A 21,042-nucleotide genomic window follows, 5' to 3' on the forward strand; every position below is an offset into this window, starting at 1 on the left:
GACTGTTGAAGTTATTCATAAACCAAAAAGCTCCATATACACCAAAAATACTTATAACATTGATTTTTGTGATACCAAATAAACAAACATAGATATCCATCAGTTGGGGAGTGATTAAACAAATTATGGTACATGCATGTAATCATAGATATTCTATTTTAAGAAATAATGAGCATGTTGAATATAGATAGGTATAAAAAAAAACCTTACAAATGCAAAATAACGTATCAGAGCCAGTAACAGTTTATACAGTGACTAGAACAATGATAATTAAAAGAATATCAATCACAAAGTAATAAAAAGTGAGTTATAAAATTATAAATAACAAGTTTGGACCCAATGAAAATAATTTTAAATAAGGAACTTTAAGACATTTAAGAATCCCCTCTCCCACCGCCACCCTCACCCAACTGTTCAACCTCTGTTGAATAAAATACCTAATAGTTATAATAATGATGCTAGTAATGGTAACTAATTTATTGTTTTTAGGCTTATAAAAATCCTTTACTTCTGTTATCTTATTTGATCCTCAAAACAACCTTCACAGGTGTCAATCACTCTTAAATAAACTTACTAAGATCCTGTCCTTAAACTCTTACTCCCTATGATGACTTTTTTCTGGAGTCCTAAGTTAGTTGTATGACTTTCATTTGAACTAATTACTTTATTTTTAGGTTAACAAGGAGGGGTATCCCAAAACTGAATATGTTCATTTGTTATAGTTATTATTTACTTTTTTTTTTATAAATGCAGTCATTCATGCATATTTTACTGGCCTTGACTGAACTTTCTTTTGATAACATCTGAAGAATTTTTTCCTCCAGAAAGTCTGCTAGAGATTTATAATATTTTTGTGGCACTTCTTTTAATTAGGGCCTTCCTGTGACTAAGAATCTTCATTTCTTCCATTGTCATATCCTCTGTGCTTTACTCAGTTAAAAAACTCATTTAAAAATTTTTTGTGTTATCAGCCTACTGACTGCTTCTTACTCCTATTTTTTTAATTTAAGTGTTCCGAGACTTAAATGCACTCCTGAGCAGACTTGTTTGTTTTTTAATACAATTACTTCTTAAGGCATGTGCAGAAATTGTTTCTCTCAAGATAATCTTACATGAATGACAGTAATTTGGCTTCCTCTGTCATAAAGCTTATAGGGAGGGAATAGAATCTGAAATGGCCAAACTAAAAACCTACTGTAATTTTTTCCCTTTTCTCTCCCTCCCCATACTTTCTCCCTCTCTCCCTGGCCCTCCTTTTCTTCCTTTCCCTCCTCCCTTCTCTTTCCTTGTCCCTCTCCCCTACCTTCCTACTTTTCCTCCCTTTTTGTCTCTCCCTCTTTCCTTTTCTCCCTTTCCTTTCCTCTACCTCTTACCTTGTCTTCCCCTCTCCCTCGCCTCTTTTTGTCTCTCTGCATCTCTCTCTGTCTCTCCCTCTTCCCCACCCCGTTCCCCCTTTCTTCTTTTCCCTCCCTCTTTCCATCTCTCTCTCTCTTCTACAATTCTCTCTCTCTCTCTCTCTCTCTCTCTCTCTCTCTCTCTCTCTCTCCCCCCCTCTCTTTCCCCCTCCTCCTTTCCCTCCCTCCCTCTCTCCCCTTTTTTCCTCCCTCTCTCCCCTTTGTAGCACGTATAAGTAAAAACATAATTACCAATGCACTATTCACAATTGCTCATAGACTTTGCAATAGACTTGCATACCCAATCTGGCCTGAACAACCTTGACTACAAACAGATGAACAGATCTACTGGTTTTAGTTTCATTGCACTTGTTTGTGATTATTTCATTTTTGCCCTTCTTATTCATTATAATTTTTGCCTATAATAGTATAATAATGTTTGAGATCTAAAGTATTTCTTTTGTGTTACAAAGATAAAGAAAACAATATTGTCCATCACTGGGTCTCATAAAGTTTTTGTTTTCATCCAGCACATAGATATGTACCTTTCATCTTCTGCAGAAGGAACTGTAAGGTCTTTTAGCAATCTGCTTTCTTCCATTTTTATCTCCGTGAGGAGAGCCAGGATAAGGCACACAAGCTGATAGATGGTGTAAGATGCAGTGTTCCAATTAACTCTTTTTATTTACTTATTTACTTATTGCTGAGGCATTTGGGGCTTAGTGATTTGCCCAGGATCACATAGTTAGGAAGTATTAAGTGTCTGAGGTTCAGATTTGAACTCAGGTCCTCTTGAATTCAGGACTGGTGCTCTATCCACTGCACCACCTATCTGCTCCACCAATTAACTCTTAATTGCATCTAAGAAGTCAAATGGGACAAAAAAAAAAAAAAAAAGCTTGAACAAAAAAGTCAGATTCCAGAAGCCTGTCAGTACTTAGCAGCTCCTAAGCACCTGCTGCTATGTATACAATGACTGCAGTGGACATTGGTAAATCTCTTTAATAATTGGAAAAATCTGATCTTAACAGTTTTGTGGCAACTTTGTATTCTCTATATTTGACAGTTACCTATTGAGTCTTTTTTGTTGTTTTGTCATTTCATTCTTGTCCAACTCTATAATCCTATTTTGGTATTTTCTTGGCAAACATACCAGAGTGACTTGCTAATTCTAGCACTGCATAAATTTAAATGTCCCTCTTAAAGGATTGGTATTGTTGCTCATTTGTAAAGTCAATCAATATTAAGTGCTTACTTTCCTTGCAAAACACTGTGCTTAGTACTGGGGATTTAAGCTTGCACTCTGAATGGTCAAGATAATAAGCAAACCAATAGTATCAAACAAGCTATATGTAGGGAAAATATAAAATAATTAAAAGAGAAAAGATGTTACAATTAGGAAGGGTTGGGAAAGGCTTCTTATAGAAGATGGCATTTTAATTAGAACTTGAAGGATACCAAGGAAACTAGTAAGAGGAGATGAAAAGGGAAAGCATTCTAGACATGGAGTTTAGCCAGAGAAAATGCCCAGAGCTGAGAGATGAAGAGTCTTGTTGAGGAAGTGGGACAATGTCATTGTATTGAAGATTATATAAATATATTGAGGAGTAATGTGTAAGAAGACTGGAAAGATAGTGGAATGGGGCAGGAACCTGATTTATGAAGGGCTTTGGTAGACAAGAGTTATTTTTGTTTTTGGTCCTAAAGGGAATAGGGAGCCATTGGATTTTATCGAAGGGAGGAAGGGGTTGTGACCTGTTGGTTTGCTTGTTTCTGTGGTGGAAAGTTGGACTGAATCCAAAATTTCATTTTGGAGCCAGTAACTGATAAAATGTCTCATTTTATATACAACATATAAATTAAACACATTTTGGAAGCTATTTTAAAATAGAAAAGGAAGATATATATGGTGTTTTTTTAATGTTTTCATTTCTGTCATCTTAGTTTATATAATAAAGACCATAAGAAGGCAAGGCAAGATAGTGAAGAGATAGTGTTTGAAAATGTAGTAGAATCAGTGCCCATTTTGTAGACAAATATGAATTTATGGACCTAATAACTTTTAGAAGCTGTTTGCCAGACTACATTAATGGGAACCTTTGGTTTTCTTCTTTTCATTATCTTGGTTTTTAAGATTTGCCTGGATAAGTTTCTGGAGACAGATGAAAGGAAAGATACAAAAACAAAATGTGAGTCTGGATCTCTCTCACTATTTAACTATTTTCAAGTTCTTAGGAAAAGCAATGTTTTTCTCTGGTTAATTAACATTTGTCAAATATATGGAGAGTACTCTAGTCTAATACCCTCTCCTTTTACAAATAAGGCCTAATGTCATCCATTTGGTAAGGGTCTGAATTGGGAATTGATCTGTGATTTTCTACCCCCAAATTCAGCATGCTTCCTTCTACTCCATGCTGTTGTTGTTGTTGCCTTTTATTATATCTTAGAGATAATATTCTGAGATGAGCTGCTTTTCCCTGCTGCCCTTTTCATTCCCACTGACCCCTTCCTTTGTAAAAAATAATAATAATAAATAAAATTTAAATAAAACCATATACACTGACTATATCTTGACAATATTGTCTCATGCATATAAATATACATATATATGTATGTTATATAGATATGACTGTTGGGCTTAATTACCCTCTACTTCTGATGAAGGAAGGTACATTTTGTTATCTATTTTTCTGAACCATCCATAGTTTTTCCTTTCTCCTAAACTTTGTCTTCCATTTATTAATCGTTTAATTTTCATTGTTATAGTTATTCCCTGATGTTCTTTGTACATTAGGTTATATAGACCTTTCCAATTTTGTTTCTCATGTCTGATATTTATTACTGCATAAAAATATTTTTTGATAATTTTTTCAACAGCTCCCCAATTGAGAGCCCCTAGTTTATTTCTAGTTCTTTCATACTACTAATAGTATTATTATTAATATTTTCATGTGTTATGTACTTTTGTTTCTGTTTTGATCTCCTTGAGTCATATACCTAGTAGTGGGATGAATTCCAAGGCCATAGTTTGAAAAGACCAATTTACAGTTCTACCAAAAGAGTATTTGTTTTCTTGATGCCCATCCATTATGGACCATATCTATCTTTTGTCATTTTTGTGTCTTTGCAGTGTGAAGTGAAACCTCAGAATTGTTTTAATTTGTATTTTTCTTTATTATTAGGGACATGTTTTCTTATAGTCATTTGTAGTTTGTACTTCTTCATGTCTTGTATTTCTTATTTGTGAACTTGTAATATCTTTTCACTTTTGTGCTTCTATCTTCAGTGCACCAATATCTGGCAAATAAGCAATTTATAAATGTTTGCTGATTAATTGAAAACTTGTTTGTTTATATTCTTAAATTTCTTATCTATTGGAAATGGTTCTCTATATTACATATTTGTATTAGTTTATTTTATATTTTGGATACCAGACTTTGAGCTGTGATACTTGTTGCAATGTCTTTTCTACATTCAACAGTTTATCTTCTTATTCTCTATCTTCATTGTTATGTACAAAATTTAAATTATCTGTTTTGTCTTTTATAATTTTCTTTGTCCCTAGTGTGAGTAAGGTTTCTCCTTCAAACTATCATTTTGAAAGGTACTTCTATTTGTTTATGATGTCATCTTTTTTTATTAAAGTTGCTAATCCATTTTGAGCATATTTTGATATATTATGTAAAATATTAGCTTTTTAAGAAACTTGATTTCTGCCAAATTTATTTCCACTTTCTCCAGAAGTTTTTTGTCAAAAAGAGAGTTATTTCAGTAATCTATCACTGAATTTATTAGAGACTGAACTACTGTTTTCTATTTCTTTCTTCCTTAGATGCTTCCATTAATACGTTTCTGTTTGTTAGCTTTATAATAAATTGTTCTGATGACTACTGTTTTATGATATTATTTTGGGTTTAGTAATGCTACAGTTGCATTTATCTCTCTGTTTCATGTTTCCTTTGAGGTTCTATACCTTTTGTTCTAAATTAATCTAGTATGCCATGTCAATTTGCAGTAGCTAAAGTTGTCTTGAGAATTTTTGATTATGGTTTTATAATTATTGAGAATGATTAAGATGGTTAAAAATGTTTATAGTAATAGTTATGTACTAGTTCTTAAAAAAATTTTTAGTCAAAAGATTGAATAAGGCACCTTTGATCTATTCTATAGTTTTGTCATCAGAAGTACTTTTTCCTTGATTTAAAAATTTATAAATTTGATTATAGGACAGATAAATGTAGATTATAGATACTAATATAATGCCATGTATCAGAAAGTGCAAGCTCTATAATTTCTTTATCATTGTAATACCACAATAATATTAATTACAAATTTTATATTGACTATTAAAGTCCCAGTTAAATAGAATCTTTAAAGCTGGAATTAAATTTTCTGTTTCTTTAGATTCATGTCAATTCTGCTTTCACAAAATCTCATATATCTTTCTTTGTTTCACTACTCACATGACTCCCACCTTCCCTAATTTTAAGGCCTTCATTGCCTTTCATTTAGACCATTGTAACATCAAGACAATTATTGGCCCCTCCTGTTTTCTTTTCATGTATGACTGCCAAATAAATCTTCCCAAAGTTTGGCTTGCCATGTCATTTCCCTATTTAGAAGTCTCTACTATTGTCTCTAGCATAAAACACAAAGTCCTTCATCACAATACGACTTCAATATATTTTTCTAATTTTACTTCCCAGTACTGTCCTTCAGACCTTCTTATTACCAAATCGGACCTAGCCTAGCTGTTCTGTGAACTCAGTATATTCATCTCTTGTCTCCATGACTTCATGTACCCTCTCCCTAGAATGCAAATCATTGTTATTTCCGCCCTTAAAATCCTCATTTTCCTTTAGGATTCAACTGAAATGTTATCTTCTTTGGAACTTTCCCTGTTCTTAATGTCCTCTTAATAGATTGTATTCCCCAATAGATTGTAGGCTTCTTGAGGAACTTTTGTTTGTTTGTTTGTTTGTATCTTCAGGTTCTAACCCAGGGTCTTGCACATAGGAGTTGCTTAATAAATGTTGGTTATATTCTATGCAGAAATTTGGGGAAGTCTCCTCAGTTTCTGTGATTTTGTCAGTGTAGAAAACTGGTATTTCTCTACATTCTTAGTATTCTTTGAATGTTTTTTCCATGTTGATTGTATTGGGTTCTATTCCATAAGAGCTGATTACATAAGAATAGTAAAACCTTATTGATTTTGACTAATTGGGGGAAAGGTAGACAGAATTTGTGAAAAATCTATATTTTAAAGTGTTTTAAAAGAAAGGTTTTTTTATACCTATTCATTGACTTTTTACTGCTGGATTTATAAGGATGGTCCCATATGATATTTTCTTGACCATTGTACTTTTCTACTAATAGCATTCCTTCAACAAACATTTTTTAAGTGCTTGTTAACATACCAGGCACTATATTAGACACTGGGGATATACAAAGACAAAAATAAAGTCTCTGCCTTCAAGGAACTTAATTCTATTGAGAGGAAATGCCATGAGCACAAATAAGTAAACATTAATTATATAAGAAATAATTTCTGATGAGGAGAGTACTAGCAATTAGAAGGATAAGGATAAGGTCTTATGTAGGAAATGGTGTTAAGAGATGAACTCACATAAGAAAGTGGTCATTTTAAGAGGCATCATTGAGGAATGAATACATCTGTGACATGAGGAGGGATAGTCTGTACAGAGAACATGGATGAGGAGATGGAGTATTATATACATGGAGTAGCCATTAGACCAGCTTGGCTGAAATGTAGAGGACTTAGAAATGAGTAATATTGAGTTTGCTTACAATGAGAGGTTGGAACCAGATTGGAAGAAGTTGTAAATGCCAAGGAGAGGAGTTTATATCTTATCCTAGAAACTGGTAGGAGCAACTGGAGCTTCTTGAGCAGAGGAATGGTGTGATTAGGCCTGTGCTTTAGAAATATTACTTTTGCAGTTGTGTGGAGAATAAAATGGAGAGAGGAGAGTATGAATCATAAAGGTCAGTTAGTATCTCACTGTTTTCTACTACTGCAATAATCCAGGTGATGACCTGAAATGGTGTGATGATCAGATGGGTGTAGATATATGTTGTTTCTGTGGAGTGAACTTCTCTTTGTTGTCATGAAACTATTTAATGAAATGAGGAAGGTATGCCTAATAGATATTAAATTTCTAGACTGAAGTGTAGGCATTCTTTAAATCTATAATGGGAACATACTTCTTTCTACTATTTTCCCCACTTAGACCAGTCCCTTCAAATAATCTTCCCAACCTTTCCTACTAGCTTTCTACATAGATAGAAATAGAAACTACTGGTTCTCTGTTGATTTAGGTACAGATCCTTCACCCTCTGAATTTACTGCCTGATATCCTTTAGTTGGCTGGCTTGTCCTTACCAGGGAATACCACCAGTGGCTAAAAGTAGAGATTTAGGATAGATCACTCTAAGGGTTTTTCAGGTCCCATATATATATGTATGAATCTAAAATATTCCCACCAAGACTTTACTTTAAATAGGCATCATAAACTTCTAGCAAAGATCCAACAATATATTTTTAAACTCATACATATTTTTCCAAATTCATATATAAGTGGTAGATCATTAAGCTGATTTATTAGTAAATACAGGATTAACCAACAACACTCTTGAGTGTTACTCTGGTTTCTAAGTCATATTAAAAGACTTAGAAGAAGATATCAAATATATTAGGTAGATGTTCTGGAGGTTTGTTTTGTTTTGTTTTGTTTTTTGAACGATAAAGATAAGAACTAGAATGAGAAAACAAGGATGAGTTGTGATCCTCACCATTGTAATTGGCATTAATTTTTTATTATGTAATTGCATGCTTTTAAAGTACTTGAAAACAGTTTGTTCTCAAGTGTTTTAAACATCTCTGAAGCGGAGCCGAGGGCAGCAGAGAGCACGGAGCCGCGAGCCCAGACAGCAGCGCATGCCCCGAACTCTCTGCCACCCCCTGCCCGCAGCAGCAACAGAGCCAGACAGCCCAGCACTGTGGTCCACTGGAATGCCTACATCGACAACCTCATGGTGGACGGAACCTATCAGGATGCAACCATAGACTCACTCTTTCTTCTGCTCCACCTGGGAAAACCTTCATCAATATTATGTTGTGAGAGGTAGGCATATTGGTTGGAAAGAACCAGTCAAGTTTCTTCATAAATGGACTGAAACTGCAAAAACACAGTAATGTTGATTACTGAGGTATTCGCTGCTACAAGGTTGGGAGTTTACCATGGATCTTCATGCCTAGAGTACTATCTACCTTCAGTCTCACTGTTACTCTGACTGTCAAGAAATCAATCCCATTGTGGGGAAAGGAAGGTGTTCAAGGTGAAGGTTGATCAATAAATGTTATGAAATGGCTTCCCACCTTTGATATTCCCAGAATTCTCTCCCTCCTCTTTTGATCCTTTCTTCCCCAATATCCTCTTCCCTACTTCTGTTCTTACCCTGTACACTCATTGTTTTGGATCCTTTCCCCAAATCCCTTACATCTTCTTTCTTGCCAAAAAACCATACTTGGGGTACCCTTGATTTGCTTTATTTCCCTAAAACACAAGATTCCCCTGGTGTGTTGATGGGAAAATTTGGGGGAGTAGAATAGTAAGTTTTATTGTCAAATAATTTTTAAAAAACAACTTTTCCTACAGCATAGTTTTAGAATAGGAAATTGGGGAAAATTTTTGTAAACTTTCTGAATTTTTTTTTTTTTGGTATTAAATAACTCACACTCTGTCTCAGCTGTTAGAGATTCTAAATGTATATAACTATCTTATCTAGTTGTTCCTGTTTATATTTTTGATACATTAGTGAATCTGTTTTTGTTTTTGAGAAAAATCCTTTTCAACTCTGCAAATTACAACCCATTCATAATATATCTTTTCATCTCATATCATTCTTGATCATACCTTACATAAATTCTTCACAGTGGGCCCAATAAGCATTCTAAGGATTTTCCTTTAGCCCTCTTGATAGTTTGTGGATCTCAATGAAGCACAGGAGTTGTACATATCATTTCACACATGTATGGTATTTATTTTTCATATTGCTTAGTTTTTTGTGTCCTGGCCATATTATTTTAGGCTCCGTACATATTTAGTTTCAATGGTTGCTTGGACTTGATTGGTTGGACTAAGATGTTTTGGGAGAGACTTCCAAGAAGACATAAAAAAAAGATATTAGGTAAAGGAAGAAGTTTATAAATAGGTCAAAAGTTAGCTGTGGTGAAGATTGAGTACCTAAGAATAGTGGTTAGAAAAGGTTATCTTAGAGCAAGTTGATAAGAGAGATGGGTAGTAATATATTTTTAATGAATATAGATGTAATGATTCCCTTAGCTTACATTTATCATTGAAAATATTAAGGAATCAGCGGAGAGTTACAAAGAATAGTTATTAATATTTGTTGTTTGAGATAATAAAATTACATTTGAAAGAACTCTGGGGCCACTCTTTTGTTTTATTGGATGTTTCTTGAAGGTGTACTTCCCTAATTAGGACACAGAACAACAAGAACTTTTTCTTTAGGAATGAAAAAAAGATATTAATTTAGACAAATGGAAGGATTTAGAAAATTATATAGAAAGGAAATGTGCGGAATCCCTGACTCCTGAAATGGCTAGACAATTGCAGTGGAATTATACCTATGAGTGTATTTTTCTTTTTCCTGAATTTATTTTTATCAGCTTAGTATTCATATAAGTAAATTTTCTACATCAAAAGTCAATGAGTATCATTATTGCACTGTTCGGAATTATAGGGGGATGGCTTAGATTTTTTTTTTTCATTATTTATTGAAATTTTGCTTCTTTAGTGACATTAACATTCACAAGTTTTAATCAGTAATATCAATTAGTTGGCTCTTATGTAAGAAAACCCCAAATGTTTCCCAAATAATGTTTCCTTTATATGAGTGATTTCTTAAAATAAATAAGAAAGAAATTAAGGAAGTAAATAGAATTCTAGAAAAGTTAGAAGAATTGAATGGAGACAAAAAGGAATATACTTTTTTTTCAGTAATACATGGAACCTATACAAAAATTGACCATGTATTAGGACATAAAAAGCCTTAAAATCAAGAACAGAAGGGCAGAAATAGTAAATGCAATTTTTTCAGATAATGAAACAATAAAAATTACATGCAATAAAAAGCCAGGGGAAAGTAGACCAAAAATTAATTGGAAACTAAATAATCTAATCCTAAAGAATGAATGGGTGAAACAGCAAATCATAGATAGGCACAATTAATAATTTCATCCAAAAGAATGACAAAATGAGACCACATACCAAATCTATGGGATGTAGCTAAAGCAGTTCTTAGGGGAAGTTTTATATCTCTTTAGATGCTTCCTTGCCTAAAATAGCGAAAGAGAAGATCAATAAATTGGGCTTGCAATTAAAAAACCTAGAAAAAGAACAAATTAAAAACCCCAGTTACATACCAAATTTGAAATTCTGAAAATAAAAAGGGAGATTAATAAAATTGAAAGTAAGAAAACTATTGAATTAATAAACAAGAGTAAGGGTTGGTTTTATTTAAAAACCCAACAAAATAGATAATTCTTTAATTAATTAGATTTGTAAAAGGAAAAAAGAAAAACAAATTGTTCATATCAAAAATGAAAAGGGAGAACTTTCTATCAATGAAAAAGAAATTAGAGCAATAATTAGGAATTATTTTGCCCAACTATGTCAACAAATTTGATAATCTAAGAGAAATGGAGGAATACTTACAAAAATATAGATTTCCCAGATTAGCAGAAGAGGAAATATATAACTTAAATAGTCCTTTTATAGAAAAAGAAATAGAACAAGCTATTAATCAACTGCTGAATTTATCTGCACTTTCAGAGTTCTTTTAAGTGGATCCAGACTTGGATCAGGATCTTTGTTTTTAAAGATGGGCACAAATGGATATTTACAACCATAATTAGTTCAGAGTTTTACCTTGGGATTTATAAATATCACTACACATTAGAATTATGTTTATACCATCTGTGCTAAATTATTGCACATATAGTAGGTGCTTAATACCTGTTGAATTGATCATGTAATTATAGATACATTGGCATTAGGTGGGAAGTCTGTTTTAAAACAAAACTATTTAAAGTTAGTAAAAATATTTAGCATTTCTACAGGCCTTACTATGTGTCCAGTACTGTACTAAGAACTTTACAATTATTATCTCATTTGACTCTCACAACAACCCTAAGAGATAGGTGCTGTTTTTGTCCCTTTTTTACAATTGAGGAAACTGAGACAAACAGATTTAAGTGACTTGCCCAGACCAAATATGAACTCATGTCTTTTTGATTCTAGACTCAGTGCTTTATCCATTGTGACTCCTAACTGGTGGATAGATTTGGATAGGGAAAGATTTGATTGAATTTCCTGGCTTAAGTTTAGTTCTTTGGATTTTAAGTAAATTTCAGTGATCTAATGCTATTTTAACTCATAAATAAAGAGATGTCAAGTGGCAAAGTATGGATATTTTAACTTAGGGCTAGAATATCACTTTAATATCTTTTTAAATATCCTGCAATTTTAAATATTAAAGGCAGAACTAGAATATAATATACTATAGTTTGAATTTGTTCTTTTGACATCCTTTTAATTAGTTTTATGTGAGATGCTCTATTGGAATAGAGAAGTATTATTAATCTGATATAACTGTTTTTGCCAAATAGATGGCTTATGAATGAAAATAGTTATGTTCTTTTAATTTTCATAATGAACTCTGCATTTCATATCTTTCAGCCTCTATTTTTCATATGTTTACTTAGTTGGAGGTAATAGTTATCTTTTTCCCTCCAGTGATTCAAGCATGTGATTTGAAATCTTAGGATAGAAACTTTTTTCACTAATGTAGGTTGTCATTTTCTCTGAAATTTAAGAATTGTCTAAAGTAGTGATGTTAAACTCAAATAGAAAGAAGTCCTTGCCTGTGATATGCTGACTTGGAAAACATCAAATTAACAGTATTTGTGTACTATATTTTTATTTATTTTATTAAACATTTCCTAGTTTCTGTTTGAGCCCCAGTTCAGAGTTTTGTGACCTGCAGCCCCCCGTTTGATACCTCAGCTCATACCTAAAGGCATCCCTATGAAAATTACTGATAAATGGTCATTCTATTTCTTACTGGAGAAGGAATCAAATAATACCCCTTAAAAAAAAAGGCATTCTGTTTCTGAAACAGTTCTAATTGTTAAAAACAAATTTGCCCTGATATCAAATAAATTGGCCTTTTTATGACATCCATTTCATTGCACCTAGTTTTGTCCTCTGAGGTCAAACTGAACAAATCTACCCCTTCATCTCTATGATAACCTTTCAAATACTTTAACATAGATGTCATTCCCCCCTACTCCAACACTCTCCACCTTCATCCCACCCCAATCAAGTCATCTTTTTCCTGGGCTAAAAATGCCCTGTGTTTTCCATCTGTCCTCGTATGTCATGAAATCCTTTGGCATTCTCTAGCTTAACAATGTCCTCTTAAACCCTGATTTCCAGAATTAAAAATAATATTCCAGAGAGACCTGATAAATACAGAAGACAGTGAGATTAATACTTCGCTATTTCTAAAAGCTATATGCTATCCTCCCCTTGCAGGACAAGATTGCTTTAACTTTTTAGCTGTCTTATGCTGACTCTGAGCTTACAGTCCACTAAAACCTCAGACCCTTTTTGAGCAACTGCTGTATATATATCTCTCCATCTTATATTTATGGAATTGATTTTTTTTTAATATCCAAGACTAACACTTTATATTTATCTCCAATTAAAGTATATCTTAGTAGATACTCTTAGTAGGGATTCAGCTCAATGTTCTAGCCTTTCTCAATCTTTTAGGAACCTGCCTCTGATATCCTGTATTCCCAACTGTTATTCCCAGGTTTTTCAGTTGCAGATTTGATGAGTATATACTTTCTATGCTTTTATCAGTCATTGATTAACATGTTAAATATCACAGAATCAAATAGAGACCATTAACAAATATTCTTTGGCCATCCAATCTGTTCTGAATCTATCTGTTTATATTATATAACCCATATCTCTCTATTTTATCCAACCCATATCTCTCTATTTTATCCACAAGAATAATATGGGATACTTATTCAAAACCTTTGGTTAAATCTATCTACAGTATTCCCTTTATCTGTTAGTCTTATCAAAAAAGGAAAGATTGTTAGTCTGATACAACTTAGTCCTGATAAAGCTATGCCAGTTCTTTGAAATCACTGTTTTCCTTTCTAGATATGCACCAGCCATCTTTTTAATGATCCTTTCAAGAATTTCCCCAGAAATCAAAGCAAAACTGACTTTCCTTTACTTTGTAGACTTTCTACTCTTCCCTGTTGTACAAATTGAAGCATTTGCCTTTCTCCAATCTCATGGTACCATTCTTGTTTTCCATAGCCTTTCAAATATCACTCATAGTGGTTGTGTTCTCATCTCTGTTATATCTTTTAGTAGCAAAGGATATAATTCATCTTGGCCAGGTAACATGAATTCATCAATAGCAGTGAAGTGCTATTTTACTATCAACTTTCTTACCTGAAGCATTTGTTCCCTTTTAGTCGTTTTTGTTCTGTCCTTTCCAGAGTGAAGGTCCTTTCTCTGTAGAAGAAACAGAAACAAAAGAAAGCAGTTCTACCATCTTCCTGCTGTCTGTTACCATTATTGCATCCACTTCAAGCAAAGGGTCTGGCCCTTCTTTGATTTTTCTTTTTCTCTCATTGCTATTTTAAGCTTCTCTTCTTGTCTTTAGTTTTTCTTGTCAATTTCATTTAAATAATCTGAATTTTAGTATTTCTCACACTAGTTTTATAGAACCTTGTCATCCATATTGATCTTCTTTCATTTTCTTTCTTTTTTTTTTTTTTTTTTTTTACTGCTGAAGCAATTGGGGTTAAGTGAGTTTCCCATGGGGTTTAAGTCACACAGCCAGGATGTGTTAAGTGCCTGAGACCCGATTTGAATTCAGGTCCTTTTGACTTCAAGGCTGGTGCTCTGTCTACTACATCAAATAGCTGCCCTTTCATATTTATTTTTAAAAACTAATTTAGTTAATTAATTCTCTATAAATTCACATCAGTCTCTTCAGACAGTTGCATTTTGACTTCTTATTGAATCTTTTTTCTTTCTGTCTCCAGAATTTCATTCTTGAGTACCTCATATCATTCCTGGGCTGACTTGCCCTGAAGCATGGGATACTCTCTTTATTCTTGCAAGTCCATGGCAGTCCACCTATATTGCCTCTGAACCCATTGAAATCTAGAGTGTATGTCATATTTATACTTAATTTTACTCTTCTGTCATTAATTTTAAGGATGAGTGGCCTCTTTATCCTAGGGTTTCCATCATTTACACCCTAGCAACTGATTCTTTGTTAGCAAGAATTGTGTCATAGAGAAAGAGAGAGAGAGAGAGACATAGAGAGATAGAAAGAGAGAGAAGGGGGGGGGACGACAAAGAAGTGAGGGAGAGGAAGAGGAAGAGGAGAGAAAGTTCCAGCAAATGTCTAGCAAAAGTTCTTTATCACAACTATATAATGCCTCTATGCCAAGTATGTGATTTGTTTAGATTGTCATCTAAATATTTCTTCTTTCTGTTCAAGTGATTAAAGGCAAATTATACTCCAGTGACTAAAACAAAAAAATCATTTCCAGCTTTCCAACTCCCTTTGACTGTCACCCAAATACTCTTCACCATGTTTCCCTCACGTGGTTCTTGGATTTTTCTCTTGTAAGTTAGCCATCCTACCCTCTTTTACTTGTTTTGTTTCTTCAGAATAAGGCATTATCCATCCAAATCCATGTTCCAATTGGGCTCTCAGTCCAACAAGTTTTATTGATAGCTGTGAAGTCAAATTTGCCTTTGTTTGTGAACTGTTTCTGATCAAGGACTAGGAGAGGCCATTGAAGTTCTTGCTAAAATTTTTTTCTCCTGCTGAGACAATTGGGTTAAACGACTTGCTCAGGGTCACACAGGTAGGAAGTGTTAAGTGTCTGTGAGGCCAGATTTGAACTAAGATCCCTTCTGACTTCAGGGTTGGTGCTCTATCCACTTTACCACCTAGCTGCCTCTGTGTGTGTGTGTGTGTGTGTGTGAATGAATCAATTCTCTCCTCAAATAATTACAATTCAAATGGCCGTATGCCACATCTTAGTTCTACTACTTTATTGCTTTTATGACAGTGGGAAAGCCCCTTAAAACAACTTGGACTTCAATTCCTGGAACTAGAATTATGTTTCACTGGAAGTAGAAGGTAATTGCTTCAATTTGAGGAGTAACTGTTTCAGAATGATATTTTTGAGTCATTAACATTTTATCTTCTGACATTATACAACATATCTTCCATGCCTGCTCTATTATTTATACTGTTGATAATGAAGTTTCTGTCAAGAAATGTCATAGGAATACTTATTCAACTTTGATTGAAGTTAATCTCTCTATTTAAGTACTTTGGGTATAAATTAATGTTAAGCCATTAAGTGTCATTTGGCATATCTTAGCGGTAATTTGTTAAATGGTACTCCTGAGGATGGAGAATGTAATTCAGATATCCTACTTTTAGCAAAAACTAACACAGAGGCCATTTAGAACTTATGAGTTTAGGTTTTGCATGTTTTCTCCTTGTCCTTTCTGCTGACCTATAGTCATGTTTTGTGAGCATTTAGCCAAACATTTTGTTACTTCAAATTGTCTCATTATTATTAGCTTTCTGATATTGATCCTCTTCACACTTAACTAAGCCAGTATACCATTGGAACCTTTTGATTTGGTATAGGAGCTACCAGAACTTGCTTTCTGCTGGTTTGATAACCAGGAACTAAGAGACAGCTACATTCCAGAGGAAGACATCAGAATGGTTGGAATTTGTCTTATGGGAGAAATGTTAAAATGACTAAAAAGTGCTTCAGATTTCTATCCCCAAAATAATTTGTTTTTCAAAACCTTGAATTTCTTTTTAAAACATACTTTATTACTTGTAATTGTTTAAAGCAAGGTTGGAGTAAAGAATGTCAAAAGAAAGCAGGTTCTGTGACCAGAAAGAGTCAATAATAGCTTAGGGCAAAATTTTACTAGTTCAGGAGAAAATCATAGTTTTTTAAAAAACAGATCCCAGCCATATATTTAGAGCCAAGAAGGGAGTTGTCATCTAGACCTACACCCTTATTTCACAAGTAAGGGATCTAAGGCCAGAGAAATACTAATAAAGTCAAATGGGTGAGACAGGTGACTAGGCTGGAATTTTAACATATCTTTGTAACAAAATTCCACTGAATCAGTCATAAATTAGAGGAATTCTTAGAATAGTCATATTTCATGGATAATTTTTAAATTTTGCATATATTTTGTGAATTTTTTTTTTTTAATTTGGAATTAGGTTGTTCAGGTTTGACTTAGATTTGTAAGATCAAATATGCTGAAATATTCTTATGAGTGTCTGAATCTTTTGATAATGGTATTCCCTCCAGTGCTGCAGGTTTCAACCTATCCATGCCTCCCCATCCTGTGCAACTTTTGTCCATGACCTCCTGTAAGTTGATCCAGGGGATCTGTTGAGGGCTTTCTTTGCTCTTGACAGAGAATACTAGTGTATGTAACAGGATTTTTATTTTTTTCAGTTTATATTTAATTTCATATCCCCCAAGAAACAGATATTCATGAGTTTTAGAAAGATTTTATATAAGTTATTTAGGATTTTCGAATGCATATAGTATATTCATGGTTATTTCAATTGTATGTATTAATTATAGTTCTACTAAAAAACGTTTAAAAGAGTACTGCTTGTATTATAAAACCAAACTTAGTTTTTGTTAGAATTGTGTTATTTACTGATCCATTTTTAGTTTATTTTCTAAAATTCAAAAAATACTTGGAAATAGACTTTAGTAAACAACAATCAAAGGGGAAAATGTTGAGAAAAATATTTACTATACAGAATTTAAAAAATATTTTGATAAATGAAAAACTCAAATTAGCCAATGTAGTTATTGACTTCTTGGTTCATGGAAACAAGTGAAGTTGTATTTGCTTTTTATCTTTTTTTTTTTTTATGGGTGGAGGGAAAGATGAAGATAGGATATAGATTGGAAATTTCATTGATGATGGAACTACCTTTTTTATAAAATTCAACAACTTTTTTATAAGTTAGTCTTAGAGAGTAATAACTTGTTAAATATATTCAAGAATAAGAAAAGCTGAATCATTTTTCTAGGGCTGTACTATAGAAAGTGCCAGCTGATCTCCAAAGTGGATGTTACTCATGATACCAAACTTTACTGCTTAATGCTGCCACCAGGTACTCATCTTCAGGTGCCTATTGGGCACCATGTTTACCTCAAGCAAACTGTTACAGGTAAGTTGTATGGAAACTGAGGGATAATTTTAAAAATCATTTCATATCGTAAAATTACATACTTTTAAGAGTTTAATTTTATGGAATGAGTTCAGTGTGTTTTGTCTTGTGTTTTTTGAGACAGCACATTTTCCTGACTTGCTAAATTTAGATTGTGATTGCTAGATGCTAAATATTAAAAATAGATGAAGGCTTTACTAAATATATGCTTCAGCATTCTTTTATATACATATTAGAAATGTTATAGCTTTAATAATAGAATTAAAGAAATTGCCATCTTGTGTTCTAGACAATGTAATTAGTTAGTAAAAATTTATTAAGTGCCTCTGGTGTGCCAAGCACTAGGCTATGTTCTGGGGACATAAAGAAAAACCAAAGATAGTCTCTCACAAAGTTCTTGTGATTCTGAATCTTCCTTGATTTTAGTATTAAAGGTGAAATATATTCCAGCTTCTCTTAAATAGCCATTTGTAGTTTTGACATTTACCAAATTTTAAAAAATCCTTTCTGAGTCATTTGTTTCCTGCCAGCATGTGTTGCTTGTATATTAACTAATAACTTTTAAAGATCTTTGTGATCCATCTCAGATTTTGTTTTTTGGCAAGGAAGAAGCCTGATTTTTATTAGTCTGCATCTTCTTTACTCTTCTTGCCCCTTAATTTTATGTATCTGGGCCTTCATTTTATCATTTTAGCCCGTTTTCTCATCTTTAAATTAGGATACTATGTACTTGTTGTGCTTACCTTACATGGTGCAAGGGGAAAAAAATGTTTTAAAGCACCATATCAATGAGTTGGTATGGTTGGCATTAGATTTAGTTGACTTTTGGACAACACTGTGTTTGAATGCATATCCAAAGCGTTGTTTTCCTAATTGTAAACTACATGTGGCAAGGACTTTGTCCTTAAAAAAATTTTTTTTTGTTTTCAGCATTTATTTTTGTAAGATTTTGAGTTGTAATTTTTTCTTCCTTCCTTCTTTCTATATCCCCTCCCCAAGACAACAGTCTGATAGCTCATATATATAAAATCATGTTATTTCCACATTAGTCATGTCATAAAAGAATAAGAACAAAAGGAAAAAATCATAAGAAAGAAAAAAAAACCCAAAAAAGTGAAAATAGTATGCTTTAATATGCAGTCAGACTCCACAATTCTTTCCCTGATTATGTTTAACATTTCCATCATGAATCTTTTTGAATTGTCTTGAATCATTGTATTGCTGAGAAGAGCTAAGTCTATGATAGTTGATCATTGCCCAATGTTGCTGTTGGTATATACAGTTTTTCTGGTGGTTCTTACTTCACTTAGAATCAGTTCATCTAAGTCTTTCCATGTTTTTATGCTCATCATTTCTAATGGCATAATAATATTTCATTACATATATATACCACAACTTATTCAGCCATTCCCCAGTTGATGAACATCCCCTCAATTTCCAATACTTTGCCACCATGAAAAAGAGCTGCTATAAATATTTTTATAATTGTGATTCCTTTTCAGGGACCTTATTTATCTTCTGGAATTCAGTGTATTTGTTAATTACCAACTGTATGCATAGCTCTGGACTAGAAAAGATTATGTTTATGTAAGATTTTGTCCTGGTGCTTATATCTTCACTATGGCCTAGTATAGTAGTCTGTACATAGGAGGAACTTATTAAGTATGACTGTATTGAATAATGAAAATTAGAGAAATAATACCATGCTTTGCTCAATAGATTTTTTAGTTTTTCTCTAAATAGTTTTTAATGTTGAGAATACTGCTTAAAAAAATGTCATTTTCTTTGTAGTATCTTTACTAAAATATAACTTATAGAGAGATGGCATTTTGTTGAACCAGAAAAACTTGAGAAGCCCTTTGAAGACTTTTGACAACTTAGATACTATATACATGTTAACTTTTACTCTTTTAGACTGATTAGACCAAATATTATAAAAAAAATTATACATTTATTTTTTCCTTATTTTGTTCTTATGGATGACATGGTTAAGATAATTTTGTAATTTTCATTGTTACAACTGGATCATGAAAGTTGATTCTATTCTGGATGGTATGATTATGTAACAATTTTGGTACAGGCTGCTGCTCCAGTGGCCCCATTCCTCAGAGGCAGATTTTGGCCTATCCGTGCTATAGTATACTATATTAGGAAAGAAATTGACCAAACTTATTTACATAAATCTTTTGCTACTATTCAATTATGACATCTTATCCTAAAAAAATCAAATATATAATAAGTAATTTCTAGCAGTGACCCATTTGAAAATAATAATAATAAAGCAGCATGTTTATATCAAACATTTAAATATACTATATAGTTGTGTCATCATATTTTTTACACTTGCATATCTTTGGTTTTGGCTTCTTCCAGGTACAGAAATAGTGAAACCGTATACACCTATATTAGAGACCTTACATTCAAATTTAAAGGAATCACTTCATCCTAATAACAAATATATCTATATTATGGTTAAAATCTATCACACTGGACTTTTCACGCCACATTTTGATTGTCTTCAAATTGGTAAGCATTTGTGCATTTTATTTTCTTACTGCTTTTGGGGGGGCTTTAATTCATTCTTCAACAATTATAAAGAAGTTTGTATCTTTCAGCTTTGATTCTATTCTGTCCAATCCCTCTTCTCTCAGTCCTTGTTCTTTTATCTCTCTTTAAGCTTTTTTATTTATGATTAATGTGACACTCCCTTTTCCTAAGTACATACCTAAAACTTGATTCCAAATTGCCATTGCTGTGGAAGGAGTGAAAATATTTCATTCATATTGCTCAGTTTGAGCAATTTTAAATCATATGACTTGCTTTTTCCTAGGTACTCATTCTGGGGGTCATTTTCTTATTAAAGTAATACTTTATGATTTGCAGAAAGGACGTTTGAACTCAGTCATCCAGACTCCTTAGATTGCAGAATGGCCCCTCCAGATTATAGATTCATATATGATAGTTTTGTTTTCATTTTTGGAATTTAGCTTTAGGAAAAATAAAAGGAAATGAAGTAGTAACCTGTTAGATTTTTCTTGTTAGTGATATTAAAATATTTGCTGAAAGAAAGATTGAAACCATTAACCTGATTAGCCTGCGGTTTTATGATATTTCTGTATTCTTTCCTCCTATGAATCAGCAAGCTTTTAATGAGTATCTAGTAATGTATCTTGCACTTGGCCTGCAGCATAGTAAATTATAGCACTGTAAAGTTTATAATCATATTGAACTGCCATTCAGTGCTATATTATTG

General features: G+C 32.9%; 1 protein-coding gene and 1 pseudogene across 1 annotated transcript in view; both read left to right on the forward strand.

Annotated features, from left to right (window-relative positions):
- Positions 1-21,042, forward strand: part of LOC127561959 (cytochrome b5 reductase 4) — an 89,301-nt gene that overhangs the window by 44,230 nt on the left and 24,029 nt on the right. The window contains exons 11-12 of the mRNA XM_051997336.1: positions 17,649-17,789; positions 20,163-20,315. Of these exons, the coding sequence (XP_051853296.1) occupies positions 17,649-17,789; positions 20,163-20,315 (294 nt within the window). The remainder of the gene's footprint in view (positions 1-17,648; positions 17,790-20,162; positions 20,316-21,042) is intronic.
- LOC127559238 (profilin-1-like) lies at positions 2,367-11,890 on the forward strand (annotated as a pseudogene).

This window comes from Antechinus flavipes, chromosome 4 (assembly GCF_016432865.1).
Source record: "Antechinus flavipes isolate AdamAnt ecotype Samford, QLD, Australia chromosome 4, AdamAnt_v2, whole genome shotgun sequence".
Classification (NCBI taxonomy): domain Eukaryota; kingdom Metazoa; phylum Chordata; class Mammalia; order Dasyuromorphia; family Dasyuridae; genus Antechinus; species Antechinus flavipes.